This window comes from Toxorhynchites rutilus, chromosome 3 (assembly GCF_029784135.1).
Source record: "Toxorhynchites rutilus septentrionalis strain SRP chromosome 3, ASM2978413v1, whole genome shotgun sequence".
NCBI classification, from domain to species: Eukaryota; Metazoa; Arthropoda; class Insecta; order Diptera; family Culicidae; genus Toxorhynchites; species Toxorhynchites rutilus.
Window position 1 is genome coordinate 228,262,354 of NC_073746.1, and position 20,620 is coordinate 228,282,973.

At 36.3% G+C, this 20,620-nt stretch overlaps 1 protein-coding gene and 1 non-coding gene across 4 annotated transcripts in view; both read left to right on the forward strand.

Moving 5' to 3' along the window:
• The first annotated feature begins 364 nt into the window (after positions 1–364).
• The window catches only part of LOC129780310 (interferon regulatory factor 2-binding protein 1), a 70,203-nt gene continuing 49,947 nt past the window's right edge, over positions 365–20,620 (forward strand). For 2 of the 3 annotated variants that reach the window (XM_055788416.1, XM_055788417.1), the window contains exon 1: positions 369–1,963. In XM_055788416.1, coding sequence (XP_055644391.1) covers positions 1,291–1,963 — 673 coding nt within the window. In that variant the 5' untranslated portion in view covers positions 369–1,290. Of the gene's footprint in view, positions 1,964–20,620 lie in introns of all 3 variants that reach the window. The other variant, XM_055788418.1, reaches the window with a different exon arrangement.
• Positions 8,480–8,552, forward strand: Trnak-cuu (transfer RNA lysine (anticodon CUU)). The gene has a single exon. It is a non-coding gene; the product is annotated as a tRNA-Lys (tRNA).

Sequence of the window (20,620 nt, forward strand, 5' to 3'; positions counted from 1 at the left end):
AGAAACGAGACGTGATAAAAACGCCCAGTGATATAATCGGGACGTCACTGTATTTGAAACTGATAAAGATAAACCACCAACTTATTAATATTTTTGAAAAAAAAAATCAAAATGTTTCGATTTTTAAATTATCCATTTTTTCTTCTCAGCCACCCTAGTTCTCGCTAATGAAAATTAACGGTAGTCATCCGACAGCGCATGTGTATGTTAGATGTCGTCCTCTGCAACTGTATTCGTTAACCAGTCTGCCTTGTCTGATTCTGCTGCTGCTGCCGCTGTGTTGTTGCTGCTACCTGACGAGCCGTCAGACGCTATACACATGTGTGTGCGCGCGTTTGCGGTCCTCGTATATTCTTCTCGTCTACTCCAATATACGCTACTTTAGCTGCTGTTAGCAGTTTTCCGAGGGTTCCGAAGCTGCTCGAGCGAACCGTTCGTTTCAAAAGTGACGCGCTCGTTGGTTGCTGCACAACGTTTTGTCGTTGTTTGTTGTTGCGAGGATTTTTGTTCTCTATTTTGGAAGGTGATTTTTTACTTTCACGGAACAACCGTTTGAAAGATAAAATAGCAGAGGGAAGAAGTTCTTTTTCTTTTCGCGGAGGCACAAAGCAAAGCAAAAAAGTAAAAATTTGGCACGCAAAATTTGATTCTCTTTTCCGTTGTTTGATAGTGGGCTGCGCGCTGTTTTTGGGCAAGAGAAAGTCATCGTCGACGGACATTGCATGTGTTGCGTGTAGCAGCGAGAATTACATGAATTGAATGAAAGGGAATGCGAGCGGTGTGAAGCATTGATAGGAAGTGGAGATTTGATGCAGTTGAGGGTGGCGGTGCAAATGCAATCGTTCATCTGCGAAGCGTAGCGTTATTCGGGGCTTTTCGAGTGTTTGGATGGAATAGAAACAGAAATGTGTCGGAGGCTACAGTGATAACGAATTAAAAACAGTTATAGAAGCATTTGTTTTGTGGAAATGAGTGTTGGAAATCAGCATGATTAGAGTCAATAAACATATTCGTTTCAATAGTTGAAAGTCGCATATGTTCAAGTCTCCAGTGAAAAGCAAGTCTGATTTTGGTTGAAAAATACTCGAAAATTGGTAGAACTTTGACGACATGTAAAACGCGGAGATGTTTATGGAGCTGTTTTTATCACTATGGATAACAATTACTTGGTAGTTACTTAATTGAAGTGTATATTATAAAATAACTCAATTGTGGAGTATAAAATATTTAGTAGTGAAGTGAATTTTTCCCAACAATAATTTATTTGGGCGTATCAAACCGGTGTTCAAAATGTCGGTTCAGGCGAAGCGTCAGCATTGTTATTTGTGTGATTTGCCCCGGATGCCGTGGGCCATGATCCACGATTTTTCGGAAGCCGTGTGTCGGGGTTGTGTAAATTATGAAGGAGCAGATCGCATCGAGCTAGTTTTGGATACGGCCAGACAGATGAAGCGAATTCACGCTGGTGCTGGCGGTGGAGGTGGTTCCGGTGCAAGTGGGGGAGGTGGAAAACGAGGCCACGAAAATGGTGAGATGCCGCACAGATCGGTTCCACAAGCGCATCATCATTACTCGGTGCGTACAGGTCCTAATGGACCAACGTTGGTCGATTTTACGCCTAAACATGAGCCACACGATATTGCCGGAGTCCGTCCGGGGGCACGGTTGCAACAACATATCCCACCACATCACTTACCACATGCCAACAGACAGCAGGTGCCGCCGGCACTTTCCGTCAACTTGAAACGACCTCCGCCGGAGGATGATGAGCACGGACCGATGGATGGACCGACGGGAAGCGCCAAACGCGGAGCTGATGATTCAGTTGCCATCCAGAGACCACCATTGACGCGGGGAGACTCGCTGCCAGCGGTTCCATTCGTCCCAGATCGTCAGCAGGGGTACAAAGACAAGCATCCGGTTCGGACAGCTTCCTTCGATACGGCCACATTTAAACCAGCTGGTAAGTTCGCTCGAAATACTATTTGTTCAATGTTATCCTTTTTCCCCCTATCGCTGGGACTCTTCTTCGTTCCATTTATTCCCCGTAGCTAATTGTTTCTTCTTCCATTTGTGAATGTGGGAGTTTTGAAGTGTGTTGGCATTAAATTCCTCTGTATAACATTGGCAGAAAATGTTCACAACCATGTCTTCATTTCATGGAATCTCGGACATTTATTTCAAGAACAAAAATTGAATTCACCGAATTCCGGAATGCTTAGAGTGAAACCAAACAAGGTCAACATTGCGTCACACCCAAAAGCGGTACATTTCTTGTCATCATCAAGTTCAAGGATGCTTTCCGACTCTTGTTTTGCCTCGCCACATTGATCGGCAAATGATTGGCGTGGATAAGGCCAGGCAGAACAGCCAACAGCTGACTGACATTGATCATCATCTGTGCATCGTATACCGTTACCACCACGAACGCCACACCGGGTGTCATCCCTTTAAATCTTCTAGAAATAATATCTCCAGACAGCAGACAGCAGTTTCGAATGCATCGAGTCTCGTTCGCTCTTTTTGGAATAAGCTTTTGTAAGCTGGCACAAGAAGAATATGAAAGATGGGAGGCAGCAACTGAAAACACAAAAAGCCTGTTGTTTTGAGGAATAGAGAAAGGAAGAAGAATGCACGATCAGTTCGGATGTGGGTTGCCCTTATACGTAGGGTTTAAATCTGATCGCTGAGCGTCGAGGTGTAGCCACCAGTTTAGGGCCTGTTTACCAATTTCTTCCCAATCGGATAGAGGTACGAAGCAGCGAGAAGCGAGAAGAGATCAACAAAACAGATTTTTTTTCGATAAAATATTTTGTCTTCTGTCCTATTCATGTGTGGGTTTTTTGAATCTTTAAAGGCTAATCGGGATACGGATGGATGCAAAAAACCGTTAGGAAATCCATGGTGGTGTGTTGTAACGGGTTTTCATAGTTATGCGCTAAGTCGCAGCGATATTAAGACATGGATTTGGTTTTTACTGAAATACGGATCTGTAGGTAAAATCTGTCAATTTTTATCCAATGTCTGTGGATTCCTACGGATTTTGATTATCAAAGTATGTTGTATTAATTCCTTCAGATTCAAATATTATTCTGAAGTGAGGCCAAGAATATCCACGAAGCTCTCGTGTGAGTTTGGAAGTTCCTCTGATGGAGAAGCGCTGGGAGCGGCTGGCATCAATGGTAGTGAACTGGTCGAACCAAATAAGTGCTTGCCTACTGAAGCAGTGTTGCCACACGTACATATTTATCCGAAAAGGTTCAGATTTTCCGATTTTTTTAGTACAGATTCTGTACGGTACAGATTACAGACTTTTGTACAAAAGAACAGATAAGTAACGATTTTCTGCAGTGATAACATATAGAGCTGGTAAAATAGACAAGGCAGTAATTCGATTTTGATGATTGGACCCTTGTTGTATTTGTATTTGTATTTATTTCTCAATTCAACTGACAATTATTGTCTCAATGAATAATTGTACCAATCCAGCAAGCATCGAAGAAGTATTGGAAGCGTTTTTAGGTTTTTATGATACGGAATAAATACCGTGCCTTAACATGAAATTGAAATAAAAGAAATATCTGCTGGACAAAAATAAATTACAGTGCGTTAACATCTTAATACTTTTATTACGCCTCACTCCTCGGCAACTGTTGATTTTTTTTATTGTAACAACAACAAACTAAATCGACAAAGAAATGATTTTGAATTCATTTTATAAACACAGCATAGGGCAGATCGAAACTTTCAATAACTGATTCAGTCAAAGTTTATCAAGAGTGTGTATAACAATCATCAAACGAATGAGTTATTTCTGGCTTGAGCACTATTTTTTCAACAGATTTGTTTATTTGATTGAATTTGAATTTGATGATCATTTGAAGAGGGACAAGAATATTTATGTTGGGATGGCAGCAGAAGAAACTATCTGAACAATGTACAGTGAAAACCAGATCATTTTTAAAGATATTTGTCGCAGTTTTTTCGTGGAGCTGATCTAGCAAATGAGAAAGAGTCGATTTTAATGATCCGAGACTCATGGCTGCTACAATTTTGAATCTCACAAACTTTTCCAATTCAACGAGCATGAACGTTGTATAGGGCGTATTTGCAGGGTTCTACGATGGGGTTTTACAAGCTCTGGAAAACTAATTCGGTGCCCTAACCATCTAAATTTTTTTTTTCAAATCTTATTTATATTAGCAATATAAATCACTGTATATCGTAATTACAGTGTCATTAAGTAGTATTTTTAATTTGCCTCATCTTGATTATGATCAGATATGATCATTAACACATAATACATTTGTGTCATTCCAACAAATCTTGACTTTCTTTCCATAGTTTTTGTACTTTTCTACCTCTTAGTTTAGTTTTATTTGAATTGTATTCTTAAAATAATCGTTTAGCGCTTGCTGAGGAATGCGGCGGAATCCGAAATGCTGTAATAATATTACTCAATTTGGGAAAAGCAAAATTATTACCATAACTTTTTAGTGATAAAAATTTACCTCAAAAGAAACATTCTTCCGTTCGTTTGCAGCGAAATTACTAAAAACCAGGTTTCGGATCTCTCTTAATTCATGATCGATATGCTGAGTATCATTTCGATCTCAAATATTTGGAAAAATTTATGTACAGGTAAACTTCGATATAACGTACATTTCACTTTCAAAATTGTACGTTGTATCGAATTGTACGTTATATCGAAGCGTAATAAAGTACTCACAAACGTAGTCTATAATACATTATTGTGTTGCTGTTATAGTAAAGTTAATGAATAACTTCAATCAGAAGACGAAGCCAGCCTTTCTCATGATGTTTTCCTTCGTACTGTTGATTAAAGATTGATTCATTTAGAATCCGGAATCACAAAACCACCTGTATTTCGGGATTTATTGAAGGTACAAAATTTGTTTTAGCATCACAATACAGGTAATTCATTGTTTTATCAGAAAAAAAAATATTGAAAAAACTTTTCCTTTACACTTTGGATATGTGTACGTTATATCGAGGTAAAATGTACGTTATATCGAGGGTACGTTATAACGAGGGTACGTTATATCGAAGTTTCCCTGTAAAGAGGAACAATTGACATATGCTTTCAATGAAATCCGTTGGATCAGCTATCGTCATGTTGATGATCATTGAAATTGAATTTTTTTAAAACTTGATTACAGAGTGTAATGTAAAAATTTATCGAATCGCTCCTGAATTCAGCTACTGTTAGATACTCATTGATCAACATTTCTGTTGCAGCACCTACATAAACATTATCCAAACTGACATATTTTTTCGACTTTTTGAAACCAAGAATCTGTAGATACAGATAAAATATTTTTTGGGTTCCATACAGATATTGTTCCAATAATAGTTACGGCTAGATGTTAACGTTTTCGTATATGGGTAGTACATATTAATAGAATTGTCCAAATTTGGGTGCTTTATGCTCAGATATGTCATGATGATCACCAATCGATTTGGCCTCTCCCTCAGAATCTATTGCATATCTATGGCATAAAGGCGTTGAAAATAGAGCTTGAATAAACTTCCTTTACACCTCAATGAAGCATTTCATCTCTACATTTTATCTCTACATTGTATATGATGGCTGGCTTTACGTAGAAACAATCAACATCGTCTAATCAATAATAACTATGTCAATCTATGATACTAAAGCTTCAAAATTGGACTTACAAATTTAATACAGATTTCAATACAAATTTTTCGAGAAAAAAACTAAGATAAAAAGATTTTTTAGACCAAAAACACAGATTTTATTATGGCAACCCTGCTGGGCAGTCTTTCCTTGAGTACACTCCTCATGACTTCACGCGATCTGTCATGTTATTAGCTCCATCGGCAAAATATCCTACAATATTCTGTTTGTATGGTATTCCTGTAGAGCGTTTTGGCTGTTTCGCTGGCATGCTTAAAAATACTGGTGGTGGTGGTGGAAAAGGTGGGAAGGTTGACCACTCTGCTTTGAATGCAGTCGCTTGACATTGTACATTGATTGTTCCGGCAAACTTCGTCCCGCCCATTTACTTGATTAATTCTCGAGTAATGCAGAAATTTGTGTTTTATTTGTATGGCAGCCACCCCTAAGAGAGGGGGGAGGGGTATCTAACCACCATAGAAACATTCATTGCACCCTAAAGTTTCCATATGCCTAATTTGGTTTAATTTGCTTGATTAATTCTCGGGTAATGCAAAAATTTGTGTTTCATTTGTACGGCAGCCCCCTCTAAGAAAGGGGGAAGGAGTATCTTAACACCATAGAAACATTTATTGCATCCTAAAACCTCCACATGCCAAATTTGGTTTCATTTGCTTGATTATTTCTCGAGTAATGCAGAAATTTGTGTTTCGTTTGTATGGCAGCCCCCCTTTGAGTGGGGGAAGGACTGTCTAACCATCATAGAAACATTTATTGCACCCTAAAACTTTCACATGCCAACTTTGGTTTCGTTTGATTGATTAATTTCCGAGTAATGCAAAAAATTGTGTTTCATTTGTATGGCAGCCCCCTCTAAGAGAGGGGGAAGGAGTATCTTATCACCATAGAAACATTTATTGCATCCTAAAACCTCCACATGCCAAATTTGGTTTCATTTGCTTGATTAATTCTCGAGTAATGCAGAAATTTGTGTTTCATTTGTATGGCAGCCCCCCCTTTGAGTGGGGGAAGGACTGTCTAACCATCATAGAAACATTTATTGCACCCTAAAACTTTCACATGCCAACTTTGGTTTCGTTTGCTTGGTTAATTTCCGAGTAATGCAGAAATTTGTGTTTCATTTGTATGGCAGCCCCCCCTTAGAGAGGGGGGAGGGGTCTCAAAATATCACGAAAACCTTCCCCGGCCCCAAAAACCCCTACATACCAATTTTCATGTCGATCGGTTCAGTAGTTTCCGAGTCTATAAGAATCAGACAGACAGACAGACATCACTCCATTTATATATATATATATATATATATATATATATATATATATATATATATATATATATATATATATATATATATATATATATATATATATATATATATATATATATATATATATATATATATATATATATATATATATATATATATATATATATATATATATATATATATATATATATATATATATATATATATATATATATATATATATATATATATATATATATATATATATATATATAGATTACTTATGGTTACGACCTTGTTTAGGTTGAAATGTATATACAAGCTTAAAGTCATCATAAGATTCCGGATGTTAAGTTCATCGAGCTTGACTATAGCCTTATCATCTCATATTTTCCTATGTTGTCAACATTTGGAGACTATAATTTCACTGAAGAAAGTTCCAAATCATCGTATATCGCACCTCTTACTGGACTATCTATCATCATAATAAACCTCTTATGGACTTCATAAATCAGATATCTTTAGTTTTCAGCACGTCTCTGATCGACACATAGACACGTATCTTCTTTTTTTCAAATTCCTCCGCTCATTCCCATCTCGAAGAAACTCTGTTATGAGCTTCCTGGAGTTGCACACCATTTTTTAATTGTAAAAACAAAGCACACAAGGAAGGGTTGCTAAAGGTTGCTAAGAGGTGAACGGGAAATAATATAAAATAAACGATTTTTGGATTCTATATAAAATATATAAAATTTTGTACAGCATTAGGTCAAAATAAAATATCAATAATTAAGAAAATGTTAACGATGAAAAAAATGGCAATGGTGCTGAGAGAAAGAATTTATGACATTACAGGAATTGTTATGCTTGTTCGCTGTTAAAAATGTGAATCCATTTATTGTTGACTAGCTGACCCGGCTAACTTCGTCCCGCCCAAAATTTATTTTTCGTTATCACGTCCACGTTTTCTTACTAAGCGCTGTTCATGGGTCCAATCGCAGAATTATTCATTGATTGATCTTCTAATATACCCTTTAAAATTACCTGTTATTTTAAAATTCCTAGTACTTCTACCAAAACTCGACATTCTAATATCAGATTATTTTCAGACACAATTCTCGTTCAAGATTTTTCAACCACTTGCAAATAACATGTTTCTCCGTTACGTTACATGCCAAATGATTTTATTTGCTTGATTATTTCTCGAGTAATGCAGAAATTTGTGTTTCATTTGTATTGCAGACCCCTCTTAGAGAAGGTTTGGAGTGTCTTACTACCGGAAAAACATTTATTGCACCGTAAAACCTCCACATGCCAAATTTGGTTTATTTGCGTGATTAATTCTCGAGTAATGCAGAAATTTGTGTTTCATTTGTATGGCAGCCCCCCCTAAGAGAGGGGAGAGAGGTATCTAACCACCATAGAAACATTTATTGCACCCTAAAGTTTCCATATGCCTAATTTGGTTTAATTTGCTTGATTAATTCTCGAGAAATGCAAAAATTTGTATTTCATTTGTGTGGCATTTCGTAATATAATTTTGTACAAGATCGTTAGCCCGGCTAGCTCAGTCGGTAGAGCATGAGACTCTTAATCTCAGGGTCGTGGGTTCGTGCCCCACGTTGGGCGAGTAAACTTTTAGGGGGGTCTCCGTAGCCACATTGGTTGCGCGTTCGCTTAGTAAGCGATCGATCGTGAGTTCAAAACTCAGGGCCCTCATTGAAAAAAATGTGCCGGTGAGAGATGTGTTGGCTCGGTTAGACCTTGATTACATGTCCCAAATATATGTCTTCCTAAAATATATCGATCTTCGTGTGTGATTGTCCTTATATCCTTATATTCTCCTTTTCCTTTTCCTTCGCGAGAAAGCAAATCCCTTCTTACTAACAATAGAATAAGGTGAAATGTAAATACGTATTAGATATAAGATAGGCTTAAGAATTGAGTATGATGAATGTGAGTGCGAATGTGAGTGTGAACATTGTCAACATATCCTTATATCCCTTCCTTTTCCTGAAAAAAAATGTCACCCTTCTAAACTCGAGCAAACCGCGAGTAATCGGTTCTCTACTTCATTAACACTAGAATTAATGAAAAATGTTTATATATACTTGTAACAATACAGATAGGAGTTTGGCTCCTTTAAACTTATGTAACTGAGCCTGTAAAAATAAACGATTTAATAATAAAAAAAAAGATCGTTAGCCTTTCCTTGGATACCATAAATATCTAGTTTTTATTTAATAATATTTTGTGATCAATTGTATAAAAAGCCTTCTTGGGATTTAGAAACAGTGCGTCAACAATAATTTTATGATCAATCAATCATTTCATCCACAAGCTGCAATGATGTAGTTAGTAGTTAGTAGTTAGTAGTAGACGCCTGAATCCATATTGAAGCTTGTAGAAAGCAATATTATTATTCAGAAAATCTAGAGATCTCTTCACAAGCAATTTTTGAATTATTTTATTATGTATTTTGAAATGTGTCTGTAATTGCTCGGATTTGTAGAATCACTAAATTTAAAAATTGGCATAACTCTAGCTACTTTCAGGTAGCTTGAATAAATCCCCGTGGACAGCATTTTATTGAATACAGTCAACTCTCCCTAACTCGATATCCAAGGGACCATCGAGTTAGGGAGGTAGAGTTATGGAGAGAAGAATGCTTGTAAAATCAATCAAAAGTGTCATGAAACCAATCGAGTTAGGGAACATATCGAGATACAGAACATCGAGTTAGGGAGAGTTGAACATTGAAAATCATTGAAAATGCAGCTGAATTCCCTTTTATACTTACTGGAATCTTATCAGTTCCGCATTTTTTTGCTTTTCAACCCATTTATAGTCAACAGCACTTTATTTTGGGTTGAGGGATAAAAGAAAGTCGTATTCATAAGAGAAATATTGTTATTATTTTCAAGAATTTCGCTGGATAACTGAGTTCCAATGTTCGAAAAATAATTGTTAAAAATGTTGCATCCTTCTTGTCGTTTTCAGACTCCCTACCAAGCGATTTGCCAATCCAAAAGATACTTTGACTTGTGTCCGCCTTTTCATTGACAGGATTGAATAATATAAGGGACCCATGAAAGGATTGTTATTTTATATATCTTCGTTAAGGTCAGGTTTTGCTGGTTCGCAACACCATTGTGTTAACATATTAAGGACCGCAAAGAAATCTGTAAGACATACGAGTGGGACCCCACGTTTTGGGGCAAACTTGTACGCATAATTTGTTCGGATTCCAAGAATGAGATCGTTTCCTTCGGTGTGGATGAGACAAAGGCGAGCCATCGGTAGGCCTTGTTAGATTCTTGGCAGACCAAGGATTTAACCACCAAGTGTAGAAAACACGGGTTATTTCGTGACCCATACGTAACAGACGGAACGTGAAACATGAGAAAACTCGTGAGTGGTCCTTAATGTGTTCATAAGAATTTTTTTCGGATAACGGATAGTTACCGTTACTGGATACCCCATCCACCTCCAGTTGAGACAGTTTACGCAAAATACGACACGGAAGCTTAGATATCCCTTATATGATCCATTCATTGAATCTACCATGGCAATTTATTTCGCTTATTTCTTCTCTACAAACGAAGGAATAAAAGCAACAAAAAGCGCTATTGCGTTATAAAAGCCTTAATTTCCTGCTCACTTCCATTAAGATATAGGACCCTCCAAAATTTGATTTATGTTCATTGCGAAAAACGATTTCGTAAGTGAATAAAAAGCCGCATATTTCTCCTCTGTGTGATTCGGCTCGGTCGTGTCGGGGTAAAACAGGGCTGCTCTTTTTTATGTGTTCGCTCTCGCATATTGAATTCACTTTGTGCCATTATATGAATGCAGAGATTAATAATTATACGTCCCAACCACCCCCCAACATACACACACACTTACACTACGAAAAAGAACTCATTCCTATTCATCAGGACAGAGCGCGCGGCTAAGATGAATGAACAAATGCGTCTCGATGCCGTAGAATGAAAAATTCCTCTGATGGTGGGATATTCGTGCCTACGTGCGCTGCTCTCTAGCCAACAAATTCTCGTCATCCTTGTGCGATGCTCTATACGTATTTACCTCAGACGATGACAACGGGAAAAGAAAATCCAATACAAATTATTACACTAACACCGGCGCACGAAGTTTTCTTCTTTTTTGTTCGTCAGATTCTTGCTAGAAAATATGTGAAATTTCACGCGACCAGCGCAAAAAAGCAACAATAAAAGGAGACGTAAAGCAAAAAAGCATGAAAATAAACATGAAACTTGCTTTTGCGTGTGATGTCAGAGCTGACTGAACACGGCATGTCGATTGCGAGGGGGTATTTGGCCACGTTGCCATGTTTTAGGTCAACACACGCGCACACACACTCAGACTCGTCAGTCTGCATCACATCGGGGTTATACGAGTTTGAGTCATGAACGAAACGCGGCTGTGCGACATGGCAGCTGCTGCTCCGACTCGCTTGTTCACGCGAGGAATCATTTGCCTGCCTGTGTGGTTGGAGGGAACCGATGGACAGGAGTGACGCGCAAATTATTTACTTTTGCAGAGCACTTGTGGGACAGAGAATGTGAAGATGAAGAAGGCCAAAACCGGTTTAAATCGATTGGAACTACAACGACGACGATGATGGCGGACTGCTCAATAGCAACAGCATCATCAGCACATATGATTGCATTGGATAGAAAACAACGGGATGGTAGCGGTGGCGGCAGCAATGCAACGTTGTCGAATTATTTTTGCAAGATTGCCGCTAGCGACGGTACGACGACGTATGTTGTTTCTTCTTCTTTTTCTGTTTTGTTTCACTCCACGTCGCACAATGTTTCACTACTTCGTGTCGAGGGGTCTACGGTTTTGGGATGATATTGAAATATATAATTTAATAAATGCACATTCTCATAAAGGAATACTACAAATTATCGTTGATCACCTATGATAACTTCAACGTAATTGATTGTTTCATCAATTTTTGTTTTTTCATTTAGTTTCCACCGACGGGAATAATCTGAAAAGCATTTAAAACATGTTTGTGCTGTGAATTGATTGAAATGGATTAAATACAACACTTAATTACTAATTAATTCTAACAAAGTGTATCTAATGAATTCATTTGACATGTTCGTATTTTTTTTCGTATTTGTTGATAAAATAAAAGATTTTTTTTTTTAGACTGGAGGTTTGATGCGTCAAGTCGTAATGCACTTTATTTTTATTCATTGGTTTGAATATGAATGAATTTAAAGTACTCATACAATGCATGCTTAATTCAGACGAAATCGTCTCAAGTTGCTGATACGCACGAGCGGAAAAGGCTAAAGATTAAACAAATTTAATTTGTAGCAGTCCATTTTCATACTCAATTTTTATTTATTTATTCTGAAATTTTCTTGTGATTGACTATCTTTATAGGCCTTTCTGTATATACGCACTTTGAAAAGTGCAGATAACATGGATCTGGCCAACATTTTATGTTCTCCTTTAGCCATATCAATCATGTTTAGATCCTTTCGAGGTATGATGGATGATTCATTTTGCTGCAAAAACATATTCGTGTTCCTCAAAGCGGGCTTAGATCTATGGGATCCAATTCGCTCAAAAAGACTTCAGTGTTTACGTTAATACGAGCTTTGATAAAATAAAAACCGATCGGAATACCATAATTCCGATAATTCCGTCGGAACAGCTTCAAACTGTACCAAAGAAAAGAAAAAATAGAAAAGATGCTTTTTTTGTGTTCAAGTATAAAATACACAAATAAAAGCACATTTTTTAAGGGTGTTTAAATGTTTGTATGCATGAAGCAGACAGCTCATTCCCCATACTGGATGTGAGCTGGGAATTGTACTAAAAAATCCCAAATAACGCCAAGCAATGATCGAAGCAAAATCGGCTGAGTTGTAGGGCTGTTCCACGCAACTATGCTACCCACATAACCACTGTTGTATTTGTTTGTTCTCTTATATATATATATATATATATATATATATATATATATATATATATATATATATTGTGCCATAGTCGTCTCTCGCTTGAGTCGTATGTACATTTTTTGTTACTTTTAAGCTCATGGATGTCAAAAATGTGCCTACAATTTATTTTGGGTGTAGGGGCAAAATAAACCTGACTGTGTGCTTATTTGCTGATTCTATGGTGAATAGTTTCTAGGCGAAGAACACGGTGTTTTTTTTTCATTCAGGATAGTTAAAGCTTCGAACAATCAATTCAGTTCGAGATATTCCCTTATTATACGAATAAATCGTTTATTGGAGTAAACGGTAGCTGGGTGAGTCACAATTCGTTTCATATGTACGAGCAGCAAGCACAATGTCTATTATCTCATTTGGATATAATTTTATCTCAACTTTACCATATGATCACTACCGATTTTGTGTACGTCCTTGGTTTATATTTGTATATCTAATATACACTCGACAAAAAAATTTAAGAAACAGAGGGTGAAGTCGGAAATTTTAAGTGATGTTTGACATGCTGTAACTTCGTGAAAAATCTATGCGTTGATGAAAACGATGGTTACGATTCGGTCATTCTGAGACGTGGATGGCAATGGATGTATGAAAAAAAAATCATCATCAAATTTCAAAACTTTTAAACGATTGGATATGGTTTGCTGAGCTACTCCAAGTGTATCTGCAAGTTCTTATTGCGTTTGTGACGGATCTTGATCGAATAAAGCCTCCAATTCTTCATCTTCAAACTTTTTTGGCGGAACATTCTTCGTCTTCCATGTCATAATTCCCACTTTTAAACCGTGCAAACCATGTCTGCCACGATCTAAAATACTATTCGCACATTGAAACACAATTCTATGAATGCTTCCAAAGCAACGTGTAAGGTTTTGTCAACAATCTATCAAAAATTTACATTGATCTTATATTTGAATTCATTCCTCAAATAATTTGCTAGGTGTACAAGTATTACTTTAAGGATTTATAATATGTGGCGAAGGTCGTGTTGTTGACATTATTTGGATGTTTGCAATACATGTGTTTGAAAGGCGTGTTCTCAGCTTTGGATGTTTGCAACACATGTGTTTGAAAGACGTGTTCTCAGCTTCAGAGCGTAATACAATTCATTTGATTGAAATGTAAACACTTAAAATATTTATATTGAATTGAAATTGTTGAACTTTGCTTTGGAAAATGCCATTTGCTGGAAGCTTAATCGAATTAATTTTTTGAGGAAAAGTGCAGATGATGGCGGTTATTGTTACTACAAATAATACGTTCGAATTGAGTTCTAAAGTGAAAATTACCGGAATGCGAGAATAGACACGACGAGATAAATTTATAGCATGACAACGCTCGACTACATTTTCATGGATCTGTCTAATCTAGAATTATCTAGAAAGAGTGAAATGTGAGACTCTACCTCACCCGCCGTATTCTTTAGCATATCCGGTCCCTTTCTGAAGAACGGTTCCGGTCTTATGAAGAAATCAAAAATTGGCTTCACATCTCCAAAATCCAAAACCGTGTCTCTGATAAAAATGGTCCAAGCTGGAGGTTTGTGATGGGGCATACTTTGAATAAAGTAGCAGTAAGTTTTATCGTTCCAACGAATGGGTTTATATTTGTATATCTAATATACACTCGACAAAAAAATGAAAGAAACAGAGGGTGAAGTCGGAAATTTTAAGTGATGTTTGACATGCTGTAACTTCGTGAAAAATCTATGCGTTGATGAAAACGATGGTTACGATTCGGTCATTCTGAGACGTGGATGGCAATGGATGTATGAAAAAAAAATTCATCATCGATTTTCAAAACTTTTAAACGATTGAATATGGTTTGCTGAGCTACTCCAAGTGTATCTGCAAGTTCTTGTTGCGTTTGTGACGGATCTTGATCGAATAAAGCCTCCAATTCTTCGTTTTCAAACTTTTTTGGCGGAAAATTCTTCGTCTTCCATGTCATAATTACCACTTTTAAACCGTGCAAACCACGTCTGACACGATCGCTCAGTTGGAGAAAAGTCACCATAAACTTCCACCAAAATGCGATGACTTTGACGATATATTGAAATATATAATTTAATAAATGCACATTCTCATAAAGGAATACTACAAATTATCGTTGATCACCTATGATGACTTCAACGTAATTGATTGTTTCATCAATTTTTGTTTTTTCATTTAGTTTCTACCGACGGGAATAATCTGAAAAGCATTTAAAACATGTTTGTGCTGTGAATTGATTGAAATGGATTAAATACAACACTTAATTACTAATTAATTCTAACAAAGTGTATCTAATGAATTCATTTGACATGTTCGTATTTTTTTTCGTATTTGTTGATAAAATAAAAGATTTTTTTTGTTAGACTGGAGGTTTGATGCGTCAAGTCGTAATGCACTTTATTTTTATTCATTGGTTTGAATATGAATGAATTTAAAGTACTCATACAATGCATGCTTAATTCAGACGAAATCGTCTCAAGTTGCTGATACGCACGAGCGGAAAAGGCTAAAGATTAAACAAATTTAATTTGTAGCAGTCCATTTTCATACTCAATTTTTATTTATTTATTCTGAAATTTTCTTGTGATTGACTATCTTTATAGGCCTTTCTGTATATACGCACTTTGAAAAGTGCAGATAACATGGATCTGGCCAACATTTTATGTTCTCCTTTAGCCATATCAATCATGTTTAGATCCTTTCGAGGTATGATGGATGATTCATTTTGCTGCAAAAACATATTCGTGTTCCTCAAAGCGGGCTTAGATCTATGGGATCCAATTCGCTCAAAAAGACTTCAGTGTTTACGTTAATACGAGCTTTGATAAAATAAAAACCGATCGGAATACCATAATTCCGATAATTCCGTCGGAACAGCTTCAAACTGTACCAAAGAAAAGAAAAAATAGAAAAGATGCTTTTTTTGTGTTCAAGTATAAAATACACAAATAAAAGCACATTTTTTAAGGGTGTTTAAATGTTTGTATGCATGAAGCAGACAGCTCATTCCCCATACTGGATGTGAGCTGGGAATTGTACTAAAAAATCCCAAATAACGCCAAGCAATGATCGAAGCAAAATCGGCTGAGTTGTAGGGCTGTTCCACGCAACTATGCTACCCACATAACCACTGTTGTATTTGTTTGTTCTCTTATATATATATATATATTGTGCCATAGTCGTCTCTCGCTTGAGTCGTATGTACATTTTTTGTTACTTTTAAGCTCATGGATGTCAAAAATGTGCCTACAATTTATTTTGGGTGTAGGGGCAAAATAAACCTGACTGTGTGCTTATTTGCTGATTCTATGGTGAAATGTTTCTAGGCGAAGAACACGGTGTTTTTTTTTCATTCAGGATAGTTAAAGCTTCGAACAATCAATTCAGTTCGAGATATTCCCTTATTACACGAATAAATCGTTTATTGGAGTAAACGGTAGCTGGGTGAGTCACAATTCGTTTCATATGTACGAGCAGCAAGCACAATGTCTATTATCTCATTTGGATATAATTTTATCTCAACTTTACCATATGATCACTACCGATTTTGTGTACGTCCTTGGTTTATATTTGTATATCTAATATACACTCGACAAAAAAATTTAAGAAACAGAGGGTGAAGTCGGAAATTTTAAGTGATGTTTGACATGCTGTAACTTCGTGAAAAATCTATGCGTTGATGAAAACGATGGTTACGATTCGGTCATTCTGAGACGTGGATGGCAATGGATGTATGAAAAAAAATTCATCATCAAATTTCAAAACTTTTAAACGATTGGATATGGTTTGCTGAGCTACTCCAAGTGTATCTGCAAGTTCTTATTGCGTTTGTGACGGATCTTGATCGAATAAAGCCTCCAATTCTTCATCTTCAAACTTTTTTGGCGGAACATTCTTCGTCTTCCATGTCATAATTCCCACTTTTAAACCGTGCAAACCACGTCTGCCACGATCTAAAATACTATTCGCACATTGAAACACAATTCTATGAATGCTTCCAAAGCAACGTGTAAGGTTTTGTCAACAATCTATCAAAAATTTACATTGATCTTATATTTGAATTCATTCCTCAAATAATTTGCTAGGTGTACAAGTATTACTTTAAGGATTTATAATATGTGGCGAAGGTCGTGTTGTTGACATTATTTGGATGTTTGCAATACATGTGTTTGAAAGGCGTGTTCTCAGCTTTGGATGTTTGCAACACATGTGTTTGAAAGACGTGTTCTCAGCTTCAGAGCGTAATACAATTCATTTGATTGAAATGTAAACACTTAAAATATTTATATTGAATTGAAATTGTTGAACTTTGCTTTGGAAAATGCCATTTGCTGGAAGCTTAATCGAATTAATTTTTTGAGGAAAAGTGCAGATGATGGCGGTTATTGTTACTACAAATAATACGTTCGAATTGAGTTCTAAAGTGAAAATTACCGGAATGCGAGAATAGACACGACGAGATAAATTTATAGCATGACAACGCTCGACTACATTTTCATGGATCTGTCTAATCTAGAATTATCTAGAAAGAGTGAAATGTGAGACTCTACCTCACCCGCCGTATTCTTTAGCCCATCCGGTCCCTTTCTGAAGAACGGTTCCGGTCTTATGAAGAAATCAAAAATTGGCTTCACATCTCCAAAATCCAAAACCGTGTCTCTGATAAAAATGGTCCAAGCTGGAGGTTTGTGATGGGGCATACTTTGAATAAAGTAGCAGTAAGTTTTATCGTTCCAACGAATGGGTTTATATTTGTATATCTAATATACACTCGACAAAAAAATGAAAGAAACAGAGGGTGAAGTCGGAAATTTTAAGTGATGTTTGACATGCTGTAACTTTGTGAAAAATCTATGCGTTGATGAAAACGATGGTTACGATTCGGTCATTCTGAGACGTGGATGGCAATGGATGTATGAAAAAAAAATTCATCATCGAATTTCAAAACTTTTAAACGATTGAATATGGTTTGCTGAGCTACTCCAAGTGTATCTGCAAGTTCTTGTTGCGTTTGTGACGGATCTTGATCGAATAAAGCCTCCAATTCTTCGTTTTCAAACTTTTTTGGCGGAAAATTCTTCGTCTTCCATGTCATAATTACCACTTTTAAACCGTGCAAACCACGTCTGACACGATCGCTCAGTTGGAGAAAAGTCACCATAAACTTCCACCAAAATGCGATGACTTTGACGATATATTGAAATATATAATTTAATAAATGCACATTCTCATAAAGGAATACTACAAATTATCGTTGATCACCTATGATGACTTCAACGTAATTGATTGTTTCATCAATTTTTGTTTTTTCATTTAGTTTCCACCGACGGGAATAATCTGAAAAGCATTTAAAACATGTTTGTGCTGTGAATTGATTGAAATGGATTAAATACAACACTTAATTACTAATTAATTCTAACAAAGTGTATCTAATGAATTCATTTGACATGTTCGTATTTTTTTTCGTATTTGTTGATAAAATAAAAGATTTTTTTTGTTAGACTGGAGGTTTGATGCGTCAAGTCGTAATGCACTTTATTTTTATTCATTGGTTTGAATATGAATGAATTTAAAGTACTCATACAATGCATGCTTAATTCAGACGAAATCATCTCAAGTTGCTGATACGCACGAGCGGAAAAGGCTAAAGATTAAACAAATTTAATTTGTAGCAGTCCATTTTCATACTCAATTTTTATTTATTTATTCTGAAATTTTCTTGTGATTGACTATCTTTATAGGCCTTTCTGTATATACGCACTTTGAAAAGTGCAGATAACATGGATCTGGCCAACATTTTATGTTCTCCTTTAGCCATATCAATCATGTTTAGATCCTTTCGAGGTATGATGGATGATTCATTTTGCTGCAAAAACATATTCGTGTTCCTCAAAGCGGGCTTAGATCTATGGGATCCAATTCGCTCAAAAAGACTTCAGTGTTTACATTAATACGAGCTTTGATAAAATAAAAACCGATCGGAATACCATAATTCCGATAATTCCGTCGGAACAGCTTCAAACTGTACCAAAGAAAAGAAAAAATAGAAAAGATGCTTTTTTTGTGTTCAAGTATAAAATACACAAATAAAAGCACATTTTTTAAGGGTGTTTAAATGTTTGTATGCATGAAGCAGACAGCTCATTCCCCATACTGGATGTGAGCTGGGAATTGTACTAAAAAATCCCAAATAACGCCAAGCAATGATCGAAGCAAAATCGGCTGAGTTGTAGGGCTGTTCCACGCAACTATGCTACCCACATAACCACTGTTGTATTTGTTTGTTCTCTTATATATATATATATATATATATTGTGCCATAGTCGTCTCTCGCTTGAGTCGTATGTACATTTTTTGTTACTTTTAAGCTCATGGATGTCAAAAATGTGCCTACAATTTATTTTGGGTGTAGGGGCAAAATAAACCTGACTGTGTGCTTATTTGCTGATTCTATGGTGAAAAGTTTCTAGGCGAAGAACACGGTGTTTTTTTTCATTCAGGATAGTTAAAGCTTCGAACAATCAATTCAGTTCGAGATATTCCCTTATTACACGAATAAATCGTTTATTGGAGTAAACGGTAGCTGGGTGAGTCACAATTCGTTTCATATGTACGAGCAGCAAGCACAATGTCTATTATCTCATTTGGATATAATTTTATCTCAACTTTACCATATGATCACTACCGATTTTGTGTACGTCCTTGGTTTATATTTGTATATCTAATATACACTCGACAAAAAAATTTAAGAAACAGAGGGTGAAGTCGGAAATTTTAAGTGATGTTTGACATGCTGTAACTTCGTGAAAAATCTATGCGTTGATGAAAACGATGGTTACGATTCGGTCATTCTGAGACGTGGATGGCAATGGATATATGAAAAAAAAATCATCATCAAATTTCAAAACTTTTAAACGATTGGATATGGTTTGCTGAGCTACTCCAAGTGTATCTGCAAGTTCTTATTGCGTTTGTGACGGATCTTGATCGAATAAAGCCTCCAATTCTTCATCTTCAAACTTTTTTGGCGGAACATTCTTCGTCTTCCATGTCATAATTCCCACTTTTAAACCGTGCAAACCACGTCTGCCACGATCTAAAATACTATTCGCAAATTTGAAACACAATTCTATGAATGCTTCCAAAGCAACGTGTAAGGTTTTGTCAACAATCTATCAAAAATTTACATTGATCTTATATTTGAATTCATTCCTCAAATAATTTGCTAGGTGTACAAGTATTACTTTAAGGATTTATAATATGTGGCGAAGGTCGTGTTGTTGACATTATTTGGATGTTTGCAATACATGTGTTTGAAAGGCGTGTTCTCAGCTTTGGATGTTTGCAACACATGTGTTTGAAAGACGTGTTCTCAGCTTCAGAGCGTAATACAATTCATTTGATTGAAATGTAAACACTTAAAATATTTATATTGAATTGAAATTGTTGAACTTTGCTTTGGAAAATGCCATTTGCTGGAAGCTTAATCGAATTAATTTTTTGAGGAAAAGTGCAGATGATGGCGGTTATTGTTAGTACAAATAATACGTTCGAATTGAGTTCTAAAGTGAAAATTACCGGAATGCGAGAATAGACACGACGAGATAAATTTATAGCATGACAACGCTCGACTACATTTTCATGGATCTGTCTAATCTAGAATTATCTAGAAAGAGTGAAATGTGAGACTCTACCTCAC